Raw genomic sequence first — 14,767 nt, forward strand, 5'->3', positions numbered from 1 at the left:
GCTGGCCCCTGGGCCTTGCATTGCCCCTCCTGATGCCCAGGACTGCTGGGACCCTTTAGTCTGGGGGATCCTTCTTTGGGGGATTTTGTAGTTGTTGTTTATTTTTGCGTTATGGGCAGAGCGCTGTCGTGTTCCCTCAGGGGGAAGCGCTCCTGCTCTTTTGTGGCCCCTGACGTGCCCATCCCGCTTATTTAATTATTTACGGGTGCCACCCCATTTTTAGGAGCCTTAGCGGGTGCCTACCCGGCTTCTACTTTTTGATTGTTTACTGAGGGTGCCCACCCCTCGTTTTCTGATGCCAAAATCACCGCCACTGCCTGTTTCTGCCAAAAACCGGAAGTCAGGTGGCCGGGCGCCTGGAGCGGGGCGGGACTCCTGCTTGCTTCCAGCCAGTCCCGCCCACCGCCGCGCTCTGATTGGGGGAGCCTTGGAAGGAGGGTTATTATTAATATTATTATTATTATTCTTAAAGGGGTTTGTAAAGCGCCTGGTGACGCCTCCCGGCGTGTCCCCGCGCTGTGGAGAAAGAGTCAGAGTATGAGTGGGAGAGGAGCTAAAGGGCGAATAGATAGGTTTTTAGCAGTTTTCTAAATGTGGACTCATTATTCGCTAATCGTATGTAAGTGGGATGGGAGTTCCATTTGTTTGCTGCCAGCGAGCGGAAGGAGCGGCCTCCCATTCTTGCTTTTTTTATACGAGGGATCTTGAGCAGACCCATTCCCATGGAGCGAAGGGATCTGTTAGGCTCGTAGGGAACGGCAAGGTCAGACAAGTAGGCTGGTGCTTTATGAGAGATAATTCTATAGCACCAGAGAAGTGCTTTAAATAGGATTCTCTTCCTAGTAGGCAACCAATGGAGGGTAGCCAAGGTAGGTTTAGAAGGTGCTCTTCTGGGAAGTCTCAGCACTAACCGTGCTGCAGAATTTTGTAATACCTGCAGTCTCCTGATGTTCTTTTCCGAGGTTCCCAGAAGAAGCACGTTACCATAATCAATGCGAGAGGTTATTAGTGCCTGAGTCATGGTATGCCTTGACTCCAAAGGGAGGAGGTCCAGGGTACGATTGAGAGTTTTCATGACCCCAAAGCATTTCCCTACAATTTTATTAACATGGCTGTCAAACGAAAGTTTAGTGTCCACCCAGACAGGGTTGCCCCGGAGCTACGAAGGCTCCACAAACTAAGTCCCAGTCCCGAGATGGGGGACCGGGTGAAGAGGGCGCATTGTGAAGGCGGGGCTACCATGAGGAGAGAGAGCCCCGCAAAGCGCTACCGCCGCCCGAGAGAGAGAACCTCCCCCAACTGAGCCGGTGAGTAGGGCTCGGGGGGCGGGGGGGGGCTTTGGGGGAGGCGACAGAAGTGGTGCCAGTGTGGGCACCGAGTCAAGAGCGGCCCCGGGACCTCAGTGGGCCGCTCCCACAGTGGGGTATGCTCTCTTTACGAGCCCGGTGTGGCTCCAAACAGGCCCCATTTGTTCAAGGAGCCCAGGTGGCTCCCCCGCCCCCCATAGTAAATCGAGCCAAGCGTGGCTCCAGCGATGGCTATAATGATGTAGAAGACCCCAGCGGGGGTCCCGAGGGCAAGTGCCCTTGCCCCTGAGGGCCACAGTGAGTTTTAGAGCCTAGAGGGCTCCACCGTTCTGCGCAGTATTGCCCTAGAGGGGTCCCACGTTTTGGAACATTGTTGTTCCTGAGGGCCAGTGAGAGCCCATGTCACAGTTTTGAGCCACAGCTGCCCAGCAAGTAGTGGGCAGCTGCACTGTTTAGGTTTTCTTTCTAGGGACATGTCTTTGGACTCAGGAGTGAGTCGCACTCCTTCGCCCCTACCTTGGCCTTCCACAGCTGCGCAGCACTTAGTGCCAGCTGCAGCGTTTAGGCTTTGTTCTTGTCCTCAGCTGCCCAGCAAGTAGTGGGCAGCTGCTACGTTTAGGTTTTGGTGCAATGGCGCAACCTGCACCTTGATGTGATTTATGTGCTATGGTGATTTATGTGCTAATGTTTTGGGTGTTAGGAAATGTACTGTGTGTAGTATGTTTTGCGCACCCTGTGTTTGATGCTTCTAGACAGTATTTCTGCAAAGGAGGTTGTTTTACCTGTTTAGGTTAATGTTAGGGAGATTGTACTTCCCTGTGCGATTTACACCCCTAGTGTAGGTTTTACTTAGGTGGTGAGGGTCTAATGTAGTTAGATTGATGAGATACTGTGTATGATGGATTTCATGACGCAGACTGTTGCAAGTGCAGTGATTATCAGGGTTTACTGGTTGTACGTTTTACTTTTACAAATGTATCTAATGTACTATTTCCTTGCCGAGTGCTGATCCTGACAGTGGTCCATGTGGCCCTGTCAGGTGTACATAATCCCTTGTAAATATTGCCTGTGCCGGTTGGCACAATGTACATCCTGTGATTCTGATGCGTTTTGATAATACAAAGGCTATTTTTTAAATAACCTTGTGTGGAGTTCCTTTAGTAGGGGGCCTGGGATGTTGTTGCTGGTGGGTGTGTGCGAAATGCTTAATTTACAATGTAAATGTAAATGTGTTTGAGCTTATATAGCGCACAGCTACCCACAAAGGGTTTCCCGGCGCTTGCTTAGGGAACCCGTCCTGGTATTCCCCTGTGAGATAACCCCGGCAGGGTATCCACAAGGTGAAAGCCAGGCATCCCGCCGCGAGGGGCTGTTGTGGAGATTAAGCAAGCTATTGCCCAGAGTCGCAGAGTGTGAACCCGTGAGTCGAGAAGGCACCGGAGCGAGAATTATCGAGTCCGTGGAACTTTTGAGCCCAAGACCCGCCGAGGCAGGGAAATGAACCCTGGTCCAGGACCGATCTCAGCTTCCGGGTCTGCCGCCTCTAACCCCTGAGCCACACTTCTCCACAATGCCTCCGAGATAAGCCTGACTGCTCGTGCCAAGCTACCAGGGGGTGAGCAGGGGTTATCTTTGGCGGGTGACTTCCTTGCCCTGACTAGAGTGATGGTTTCTGTCTGGCTTTGGCGCAAGCCTTAGCCAACCAGAAATCCCATTTCTAACACGAGGGCATGTTACAAAAGAGCGCACTGCACCAGAGAGCACTGTGGGCTATACAGCGCACTGCACCAGAGAGCACAATGGACTAACTACTACAATCCACAATGTAGACCGCACTCTACAACAGGGTCTCCAGTGCCGGTCCTGGAGGGCTGGATCCATGTCAGATTTTTAGCTTATCCACATTTACATAAATATAGTTAGTTAACAAATCTGGCATGGATCGGGCCCTCCAGAAGCGACACTGGAGAACCCTGCTCTACAGTACGCCTTGGAAGCGTTTACCGCATATGGGTTTATCTATGCCTTTAGGTTCACACTTAAGCAAGAGTAGTAAAGAAATAATTTGGAAAGGGGAGTTCGTAAATATTTTCAAATTACTCCACAGGAAAATGCAGTCAAAAGAGGGTTCTAGAGAGGAGGCATGGAAGCTAGCAAGGAGGCCGAGGGTACCTACAAATTTGATTCATGGCTTCTCCTTATTTTCGCTAGCGTGTATTGCGAAAAGTTCCCAGAGAGATCTGTGGCAATATTCAAATACCTAGACACAATAATAAAGCATATACTGAATTCGGCAGTTTTGCTTGGCTTCTTTACGATGAAGAGTTTAGATTGGTACTTTTCCCTGAAAGGCTTGGGGAGAAGTAGACAACGAGCTCTGGGTTCAATGGATGTATCCTCAGAGGTCTCCTTCTTCAATGCATACAGCGAGCGGTTTGGCAGTAGCTCCTCTGCCTTTTCTTGGTAGACGCACCTCGGGTGTGGGGATCTGGAATAAATCTCAGGGAGTCATGTCAGGTGCCTGTTGGAATTTCAACAGGGGTTATTGCCAAAAGAACCCCTGCAAATATAAACACAAATGCTCTAGATGCGGTGGCACACACGCCATATTGCAATGCTTTGGGGATCAGAGCAACTGGAGTGGGTTTGGCCAAGGCAGGTGGAGAGGTTTTGCATTTCAACCTGAACACAAGGTTGTGTTTCTGGTTGAAGTTTTATCCTTATTCAAATGATGCTTCTAAGTTGGAGTGGCGCTTCAAAGAAGGGTTCAAGTTAGGTTATCAAGCCCCTAGATGCCTCAGATTTAAAAAAAATGTAAAGCCTGTCAACTAATATCCTCAATTGTTCAAAGACAAATTATTGTCGGAAGTTAATGAAGGTCGAATGGTAGGTCCATTTGAGAACTGGGCCTTAGAAAACCTTATTATATCCCCGCTTGGAGTCATTCCTAAAAAAGGTGAATTTAGAATGATTCAACATTTATCTTGGCCGCAAGGTTTGTCTATAAACGATTTTATTGCTAAAGAGGATACTATGGTTAAATTTGCCTCTGTAGACGCAGCCTTGAGTATGATGCAGAAAATGGGTGCCAATACCGAACTGGCAAAATGCAACATTAAATCTGCGTTTATGCCTTCAGACTTTTCATTGCTTGGTATCTATTTCAGAGGACAATTTTTTGTTGACAAAGTACTACTTATGTGTTGTGCCATTTCATGCAGTTTATTTGAGACTTTCAGTACTCGCCTGCAATGGGTTTTCTCGTTCAAAACTGGTAATTTGGAGGGGATGCATTACCTAGATGATTTCCTATTCATGGCTCGCAGCAGTGCAAGAAAGCTTTACGAGATTTTGAAATTGTAGCAAAGGACCAGAGTGTGCCATTGGCAGCTGAAAAACAGAAGGGCCTAGTTGTTGCTTGACTTATCTAGGCATAGAATTAGATACAGTGAAAATGGAAGCCAGGCTGCCGCACACAAGAATATTGGAAATGCTAGCTTTGTTAGAACAGGCTAGATTATCTCATACGAGGACACTGAATGAGGTGCAATGCTTATTGGCCCCTTTGAATTTTGTGTGCCTGGGTAAGGGCAGGCAGAAGGTTCTGTAGACGATTAGGCTTTGCCATGTCAGGTGTGCTGTTGCCACATCACAGGATCAGGATATCAGCTAGCATGAGGGCAAATTTTGAGGTTTGGATCATGTTTTATTTTCTGATGCTTCAGGTACAAATGAGCATCAGATATCACACTGCATTGAAAACTGCACTGCACGAGAGGTTACCCTGATCTACAGTACACAGACAGAGTACAGCAGGACTTGTTCTGATAAAAAGTTCACACTATACAGCGACTCCCAGTGAGGGGAATGTACTGCAGCTTATTCAAGTCCTAGGATCAGACACACAGGGTCTAAGGATGCAGAAACCCTCCCAGGACAGTAGGTGCACTAGATGCAGTAGGTGCAGTAGGCTGCATACACAGACCAGGCATTCCTCTGATTAGAAGTTCACACTATGCAGCCTCTCACGGTGAGAGGACTGTACTGCAGCTTATACAGGCCCCAGGATCAGACACACGTTAGTTTCATTGTGTCCATGATCGAGCTCGCCTCTGAAGGGATCCCTTTGAATTGTTAGCCATTTTCATGGCTCCTGGTTTGGGCGACAGCCAGTAGTTCTGGATTTGGAAGGGGTCTTATTACACATCTGTGTGGGGGTTAATTTTGCACCTGTTGCCCCCCCGTTGTAGATGGTGTCAACCCAAACATGTCTTAGTGTGGACTCCCAAACATAATAACATTCACCTAAAGTTCATTCACCTTTATACTTCTTCATTTCCTCTTCCAGTTTCCGAAGCTTGACAATTTCAATACTTGTTTCTTTTTCTCTTCTTCTCTTCATGTCCTGCTCTCGACCTTGAAACTTCACCTCCTTACACCTGAAAGGACACACACATCTTTTTAAGTGCCACAGAACACTCAGAGGCTGCAGGATCTGAAAAGGAACAGCACAATCACTCAGTTATTAGAAATAAAATACTGTAAGGAGTGCCTGAAGGACAGAACTTTGCTCGTGTTACCACACACACAATAATGACAGCTGTATGGGTATCCAAAGTGTTGGACTTGGCCCTTTTGGCTGGTTCACCCCTAAACTTTTTGCTTTCAATTGTGACCTGATACTAGTTGTTTTTGTCTTTTGCACGGTCAGGAAAGATATTCTAGAATAACCAGGTCTTAAGCATTTTTCTAAAGGGGAGTAAATCGGTGCAGCACCTCAAATGAGCGGGGAGCCGATTCCAAAGTTTTGCTGCACCCGCCACAAATCTCTTACCACCCCAACGGGCCTTTTTCACCGGTGGTACTCTTACTGATGAGCGCAAGGATCTAGATGGTGAGTACCATTGCAGTTGGTCCTGAAGATACAGTGGGCCCTGCTTCTGAGGAGATCTGAAAACAAGGCACAAAGATTTGAACTGTATCCGTTGTCTTACCGGTAACCAGTGAAGTTTGCGAATTTCAATAGAGATGGGGGAGAATTTAGGTATGCCGGAAATCAGCCTGGCAGCCATGTTCGGCAACAACTGTAACCTCTGCAACAGCCTCTCTTGGATGTTTAAATAGAGGCTGTTGCAGTAATCAAGTCTTGACATGACAAGTGCCGTGACCACGGTCTGCTGACTCTCCTTGGGCAAGAAAGGGAGAATTTTCTTAGTGGTTCTAATAGTGAACATCGTAGAAGAAACAAGTCAAGTCAAGTCAAGTCAAAAGATTTGTATAGCGCGCTACATACCCAGAGGGTCTCAAGGCGCTTGAAGAAGGGTGGGGAGTTACTTGTCGAATATCCACGTTTTGAGTTGCTTCCTGAATGCTAGGTGGTTCTGAGTAAGGCGAAGGTGAGTGGGAAGTGAGTTCCAAGTTTTAGCTGCTAGGTAGGAGAAGGATCTACCTCCCATGGTGGTTTTGTTGATGCGAGGTACAGTGGCAAGGGCTTGGTTGGAGGATCGTAGCTGGCGGGAGGGGGTGTAGAAGGATAGTCGTGTGTTGAGGCATTCGGGTCCGATTTCGTAGAGTGCTTTGTGTGCGTGTGTTAGGAGCCGGAAAGTGATCCTCTTATTGACGGGGAGCCAGTGGAGGTTTTTCAGGTGATCAGAGATGTGTTCTTTACGCGGGATGTCTAATATGAGTCTGGCTGAGGCGTTCTGGATGCGTTGTAGTTTTCTCTGGAGTTTTGCGGTGGTGCCGGCGTAGAGGGTGTTTCCGTAGTCCAGTCGGCTCATGACCAGAGTGTGGGTGACTGTTTTTCTAGTTTCGGTAGGGATCCAGCGAAATGTTTTTTTTGAGCATGCGAAGAATGTTGAAGCAAGATGAAGAAACGGCGTTGACTTGTCTGTTCATCGAGAGTGAGGAATCCAGGATGACGCCCAGGTTCCGTGCGTGGTCCGTCGGGATGGGTGCCTTTCCAAGGGCCTCTGGCCACCAAGAGTCGTCCCAGGCGGAGGGGGAGGTACCTAAGATGAGGACTTCTGTTTTGTCTGAGTTCAGTTTCAGACGGCTGTGCTTCATCCATTCGGCTACTTCTTTCATTCCTTCGTGTAGGTTGGTTTTGGCCGTGTTAGGGTCTCTGGTGAGTGATAGGATCAGTTGAGTGTCGTCGGCGTAGGAGATGATGTTGAGGTTATGTTGGCGTGCGATGGCCGCGAGGCGGCTCATGTAAATGTTGAAGAGGGTGGGACTGAGTGAGGACCCTTGAGGTACGCCGCAGATGACTTCAGTAGCCTCTGACTTGAATGGTGGAAGGCGGACTCTCTGGGTTCTTCCGGAGAGGAACGAGGTGATCCATTCCAGTGCTTTTCCTTGGATTCCATGTTTTTGAGGCGCTGTAGAAGGGTGCTATGGCAGACTGTGTCGAAGGCTGCGGAGAGGTCGAGGAGGATGAGGGCGACTGTGTCTCCATTGTCCAGTAGAGTTCGAATGTCGTCTGTTGCTGCGATGAGGGCGGTTTCGGTGCTGTGCTTGGCTCGGAAGCCGGACTGTGAGGAGTCGAGGGATTTGTTGGTTTCGAGGAATGCGGCGAGCTGGTTGTTGACAGCTTTCTCGATGACTTTGGCCGGGAATGGAAGGAGTGAGATAGGGCGATAGTTTTTGAGTTCGGTGGGGTCAGCTGTGGGTTTCTTCAGGAGGGCGCTGAGTTCGGCATGTTTCCAGCTTTCCGGGAAGGTTGCGGAGTTGAGGGAGCAGTTGATGACGTCTCGGAGGTGCGGTGCAATAATGGAGTCTGCTTTGTTAAAGATGTGGTGAGGGCAAGGGTCAGTGGGGGATCCTGAGTGGATAGAGTTCATCAGACGGATGGTGTCTTCAGTGGAGATTGGCTTCCAGTCATTGAGGATGTTCAGGGGGGGTGGGGGTCCTGCAGGGGATTGGGTGGGTTGGTCTCCGGGTTGGTTGTCGAAGCTGTTGTGGATGTCTGCAATTTTGTTGTGGAAGAATGAGGCTAGGGAGTCGCAGAGGGCTTGAGAGGAGGTGATGTCGTTGGAGTTGGCTGAGGGGTTGGTAAATTCCTTGACGATGTTGAATAATTCCTTGCTGTTGTGGGCGTTGTTATCTAGACGGTCCTTGAAGGCTGCTTTCTTGGCATTTCGGATTAGTTGGTGGTGTATGCGGGTGGCGTTTTTGAAGGCGTCCTTGGTGCTGGTGTTTGGGTCTTTTTTCCAGGCCTTCTCGAGGGAGCGACAGAGTTTCTTCGATTTCTTAAGGTCATCGTTGAACCAGGAGGCCTTTTTGCTGCCTAGTTTGATTAGTCGTTTTTTCAGTGGTGCTAGGATGTCGGCGCTGTTGGATAACCATTGGGTGAGGTTGGTGGCTGCTTGGTCTGGGTTTGAGGAGTGGGCAGGGGGCTTTTGAAGAAGCGATGAGGAGATCTGGTCGATGGTGATTTTGTTCCAGTTTCTTTGCAGAGTGGGTTGGGGGTGGTTGTTGGATGTGGGCTTGTTGTAGGTGAAGTGAACGCAGCTGTGGTCAGTCCAAAGGAGAGCTGTGGTGTGGCTGAAGGAAACATGCTTGCTGGAGGTGAAGATAGGGTCGAGTGTGTGACCTGCGATGTGGGTGGGGGTAGTGACAAGTTGTTTAAGTCCGAGGTTTGCGAGGTTGTCCAAAAGGGTGGTGGTGTTGCGGTCGTTGTTCTTTTCAAGGTGAAAGTTGAGGTCTCCCAAAAGGATGTAGTCCTCGGAGGGGAGCGCGTGTGGAGTGATGAAGTCCGGGATGTCTTCACTAAATTGTGCGCGGGCTCCTGGTGGCCTGTAAAGGAGGGTGCCTCTGAGTGTGGTCTTGGGGTCGATGTGGATCTGGAAGTGAAGGTGTTCAGAGTTGGCGAGATTGACGTCTGAGCTGGTTGAGATGCGGATGGATTTCTTATGGACGATAGCGATGCCTCCTCCTGTGTGGCCGGTACGGTCTTTGCGAATGATCTTATAGCCTTCCGGGATGGCAATGGTGATGTCTGGGGCTGAAGAGGCATTCATCCATGTTTCTGTTAGGAAGGCGACGTCCAGAGAGATGGTGTCGAGTAGATTCCAGAGGTCAATGGCGTGTCTGTGGACCGAGCGGGTGTTGAGCAGGATGCATTGTAGGTGGTTGGGATCGGATATCTGCTGTGATTTCGTAGATGAGGGGTTGTTCTTGGTGCCGTCGAACTTGCAGGAGTAGCAGGAAAAGGGTCCATGGGTGTGTCCAGGAGCAGCTTGGGCGCAGTTGAGGGAGCGGCCGGGGTTGAGGGCTAGGAGGGTGGTGGCATCGTAAGTAATGCGGGAGGGGTGGGTGGTACGAGGACCAGGGGCTCTGGCGCTGGGCGCGGTCCAGGCGCGGACGGGCGTAGACGGGCTTACCTTTGGCGCACCTTCGGCGCGAATGGGGCGCGGTCGCTGCGCGTAGACGCTGCGCGTTAAGTCATTGGTCATAAATGGATGGTGAAGGGGGCGGAGCGTGGGAGGGGCAGCAGCTGGGAGGCGGTAGCGGGGAGGAGGGGCGGCCCAGGGAGCACCAACACAGACAAGATGGAGGGTGAAAGTGAAACTGAGGCAGGGGCAGCAAATGGGATCAGAGCGCCTACAGCAATGCGGAGCGGAGCGAGCAGCGCTAAATGCCAATACAGGTCAGTTACAGTGTCTTCAAAAAGTGCCACGATGTGATGTAAAACACTGCGCCACCACAGACAACACACAGCGCTACATAGAGCGAGTTAGGATGAATGCCCACACAGCGCTATCACACTGATACACAGCGCTATACAGAGAGAGCTAGCCTTAAATGCACACACAGCGCTAACACAGTAATCCACAGCGCTAGCAACGATACCCAAATGCGGTCAGTAACAGTCTTAGAGCGTGGGCCCAGGGAGTGGGAGAGGGAGCGACCGTTCTGGAGCAAGTCCGGGCGGTCACAGTTGGTCAGGAGAGTTGAGGAGCCCTCTATTCGTGTGTGGGAGGGGCAGCAGCTGGGAGGCGGTAGCGGGGAGGAGGGGCGGCCCAGGGAGCACCAACACAGACAAGATGGAGGGTGAAAGTGAAACTGAGGCAGGGGCAGCAAATGGGATCAGAGCGCCTACAGCAATGCGGAGCGGAGCGAGCAGCGCTAAATGCCAATACAGGTCAGTTACAGTGTCTTCAAAAAGTGCCACGATGTGATGTAAAACACTGCGCCACCACAGACAACACACAGCGCTACATAGAGCGAGTTAGGATGAATGCCCACACAGCGCTATCACACTGATACACAGCGCTATACAGAGAGAGCTAGCCTTAAATGCACACACAGCGCTAACACAGTAATCCACAGCGCTAGCAACGATACCCAAATGCGGTCAGTAGCAGTCTTAGAGCGTGGGCCCAGGGAGTGGGAGAGGGAGCGACCGTTTATTTGTTTCCTCATGCCCAATCTGTCATCCAGGTACACTCCCAGGTTCTTCACCTTTGTGGAGGGAACGGGTAGAGGACCCAGGGAGTTTGGCCAGCATTTTGGGGTCCAAATACTGATGTCATTACCAAATAGGATGACCTCAGTCTTGTCAGAGTTTAATTTCAGAAAATTGCTGGCCATCCATAATCCCACTGCTTCCATGCAATCGTGTAACTTGTGGCTAACCGCTCCTTCTAATCCGGGGAGGAGGGATACCACTATCTGCGTATCGTCCGCATACGATGTAAGCTGGAACCCATAAGATCTTATCAGTGGGGCCAGTGACGATACATACACATTGAAAAAGATTGGACTTAGTGGTGAACCCTGAGGGACCCCACAGGGAAGATGAAAAGGAGTGGAGCAGAAGTCTCTGAGGGCTACTATCTGCTTCCGCCCAGAAAAGAACGATTTTAAGACCTTCCAGGCAGAATTCTTTACTCCGCAGGCTGACAGACGGTCCATCAGCAGTGCACGATGGACCGTGTCAAACGAAGCGGAGAGATCAAGCATGATCATTGCTGCTTTACCCCCCTGATCTCGCGTTTTCCTTATCTCATCAGTTGATTTTAGAAGAGCAGTTTCTGTACTAGGACCCTCCCGGGAGCCATATTGAGTACAATCAAGCACATCAGCCTCATATAAGTAGCTACTCAGATGTTTATTTATCCATTTCTCTAGCATTTTGGCTGGGAAAGGTAGCCGAGAAATGGGCCTGAAGTTACGAACGTCTGTGGGATCCAGATTTGGTTTCTTCAACAGCGGGATCAAGGAGGCAGTCTTCCAGTGTGCTGGAAAAATGCCCTCCTCCAATACCCTGTTAAAGAGGGGAATCAGCACTGACATAATTACCTGAGGGGTCATTTTGGCAATTTTGACAGGACAGGGGTCATAAGGGGAGCCAGATTTCAAATTATGCAGCAGTGTAATCGTGTCAGTGTTAATAAGCAGCGAGAATTCCCTTAATGCATGTTGTGTTTGCGGAGTTAAGTTTACGTCCGTGCCTGAATCATAAGAGACCACTATTGGCGTTGTTAAAAGTTGAAAAAATGTCTTCAACTTTGTCTAAAAAGTATTTAGCGATTTTGTCACAGAGTTCCTGACTCTCTACTACTTTTGGCGAATGAGGGTTGGCCAGTTGACAGACAATTTTAAAGAGTTCCTTTGCAGAATTTTCTGCTAACTTGATTTGGCTTGCAAAGTACTCTTGTTTAGATGTCAGCAGCAGTTGATTATATGCCTGTAGACAATCTTTATGTTTAATTTTGTCCTCGGTCTTATAACTCTTTCTCCATTCCCGCTCCGAGTGTTTGCATAAACATTTCTGCGCTTTTAGATTAGTAGTATACCAAGGTGCAGAAGGGTGGGTCCTTTTACTGTCAAAGCGTTTTTTGGGGGCTTTATTAATCCAATCATTAAAACTGGTGATAACTGCATCCACCTCACCACATAACGAAGGCAAGGAAGATTTCAAAAGGTCTGACAGATCCTTCGCTTCAATCTTATTCCATGCGCGTGAATAGCTAGTTTTTGTTGCTGTTTTTCGTTATTCTGATACTCTGCACAGGCTATCTCAAATAGAATGGCCGAATGATCCGACCATACTACAGGAAACAAATCCGTCACCGATAGCTGTGGGTGATTAGAAAAAATCCCATCCAGCGTATGACCAGCAGTGTGGGTGGCTCCTTTAACTATTTGTGGAAGGTCGAGTCCATTCATGAGATCAAGTAACTCCTTTGTATCTAATTCTGCATGGTCTTCCAAATGGAAATTAAAGTCACCCAATATGGAGAAGGAACTATCACTTATACCTTCCTCCATCAGATTGCACACTACATCAATGAAGGATTTCCGCGGTCCTGGTGGCCGATATAACAGAACTCCCCATAAATTCTCCTTATGTGGAAGGGAGAGAGAGAAGCTCAAGGCTTCACAACCCCCTTTAGTGATTGTTTAAAACATCCTCTTTATGGAGTCGTGATAGATTACTGACAGCCTCCCTCCTTTCTTACCCTGCCTGTTGACTGTATGGCATAGGAAGCCAGGGGGGTGATGCCTTAACTATATCCGGTCCGGATGCATCATCCGTGCAGGCTTCAGTAACGAATGCCAATTTAGCCCCTAGATCTTCGATCAGGGCACCGCATTCCATACTATGTCTGACCAAAGATCGCGCATTTATGAGGATCCCTCTCATACTCTGTGTCGGGTTACCCGTTTCCTTCCCAGTTTTATTCCTTACTTTAATGTACATGGGTTTTGGGAGGATAATGTTACAATGTGTGCAATACGTTGGATTATCTATTGAGTTTTCATATAACGGAAGGCAAGGGCACGCTAAACTCCTGCCCACGTTATTTAGCCGTAGAAGCTCACCTTTTGTATAGAGCCTTGCGTGGCTCCATTGGGGGCATGGGTAGGCTCATGAGAGTGGCGCCGCAGTGTTGGTGCCTGCGCATTTCCCCCCAGTTGCCCAGCAACAGCAGCCACGTCGGACCGGTTTGATTATTTCGAGTCCCAGAGCAGGACTCCAACGCTTGGGGCATATTTTGGTCAGTACTTTCCCTTGTTGGGCGCGCCATTATTTCAGGAGCCAGAGTACTCCCAGGCACATGTTCACTTTCAGAGCCTAGAAGGCTCCAACCTTGACCGCAATTGGTCTTAAAGGCTACTGAGAGCCCCTGCTGCATTTGCCAAATTCCCCCAGCTGCCCAGCAAGTAGTGGGCAGCTGCTACGTTTAGGCCCCCCTTGCGCACTCTTCTTTTGGCTGCGTGCACAGCCAACCCTGTCACTGTTGGACCAAGGGCGTTTGAGCCCCATGGAAGGCCAGTTGGCCTGGGGACAATATCTAATGTGATTTAGCGCAAGGCGATTGCCTACTGTATTTGTGATAATAGTTGCCTAATGTGATTTATGCGTAATGTGCAATGCTTTTATGCCTGTGATACCTCTAACTGTGTTTTATGCTTAGGAGGTTGTTTTGCCTAGTAGATTTTATACTAGTGAGTTTATGTTTCCAATCGTGACCTATGCCTAAAGTGATTAGGATAGCGTAGTGTGTACCTACCTTTTACCAGTGGTTACTGGTTGTGTTCTACAATGGTTATGTTGTGCTACAATTATTCTATGTTCTAGAAGTGCTATTCCTACAAAGTGCTATTCCTACAAAGTGCTAGTTCTACTAAGTGCTGATTCTGACGGTGGCCCATGTGGCCCTGTCCTGTGTATATAATCCCCTGTAAATATTGTCCAGTGCCAGTTGGCACAGTGTATCTGTGTGATTATGATCTAATGTGTTTATGGTAATACAAAGGCTATTTTTATATATAACCTTGTGTGGAGTTCCTTTTTGTGGTGTGCCTAGTGTGTCGAGTGTTAATGTTCTATCGGATTTGCACACCGATCTTATAGCATCAGTTAGAGTTACCTTGGCGGCTCGATGCACTAGCCACTTTAACTCTGAAAGGGGTGTCAGGCAGGGGTGCATACTGGCACCCCTCCTATTTACCATCTATATAAATGCTCTGGAACCAGCGTTAAAAGAGGCATCCCTTGACATTCCACGTATAGGAGAACTTGGAATTCCAGTTCTTCTATACGCGGATGATGCCGTCTTGCTTTCACGGACTGGTGTTGGTTTACAACGCCTCCTGGACGCTTTTGAAGACTTCATGGGTTCTCTGGACCTAAAGATAAATGTAAAGAAGTCTCAAATCATGATAATGGGCAAGGGTAATAAGAATAAGATTTTAAAAACACTTACATGTGGCAAACAAGAGCTATGTAGAGTAGCCACTTTTCCATACCTGGGGATCACTTTTGATGAGAGAGGCACTTGGGGTCCCCAGTTAAAAAACAGAAACATTTCCCTTGCTAGATCATACTCTGCACTTAATGGCTTTTCGAAAAAATTAGGAGCAAGGCCAATAGCAACTTTATTAAAAATCTATAAAGCAAAATGTCTTGCGGTGGCCACATATGGTAGTGCAATTTGGGGATACTG

The 14,767-nt window shown here is 48.8% G+C and overlaps 1 protein-coding gene across 2 annotated transcripts in view; it reads right to left on the reverse strand.

Moving 5' to 3' along the window:
* The window catches only part of LOC147724977 (E3 ubiquitin-protein ligase TRIM39-like), a 170,350-nt gene that overhangs the window by 13,795 nt on the left and 141,788 nt on the right, over positions 1-14,767 (reverse strand). For both annotated transcript variants that reach the window (XM_086966456.1, XM_086966457.1), the window contains exon 5: positions 5,628-5,746. In XM_086966456.1, the coding sequence (XP_086822582.1) occupies positions 5,628-5,746 (119 nt within the window). The remainder of the gene's footprint in view (positions 1-5,627; positions 5,747-14,767) is intronic.

The sequence above is a fragment of the Lissotriton vulgaris genome, chromosome 4_1 (genome assembly GCF_964263255.1).
Source record: "Lissotriton vulgaris chromosome 4_1, aLisVul1.2, whole genome shotgun sequence".
In the NCBI taxonomy this organism is placed as follows: Eukaryota; Metazoa; Chordata; class Amphibia; order Caudata; family Salamandridae; genus Lissotriton; species Lissotriton vulgaris.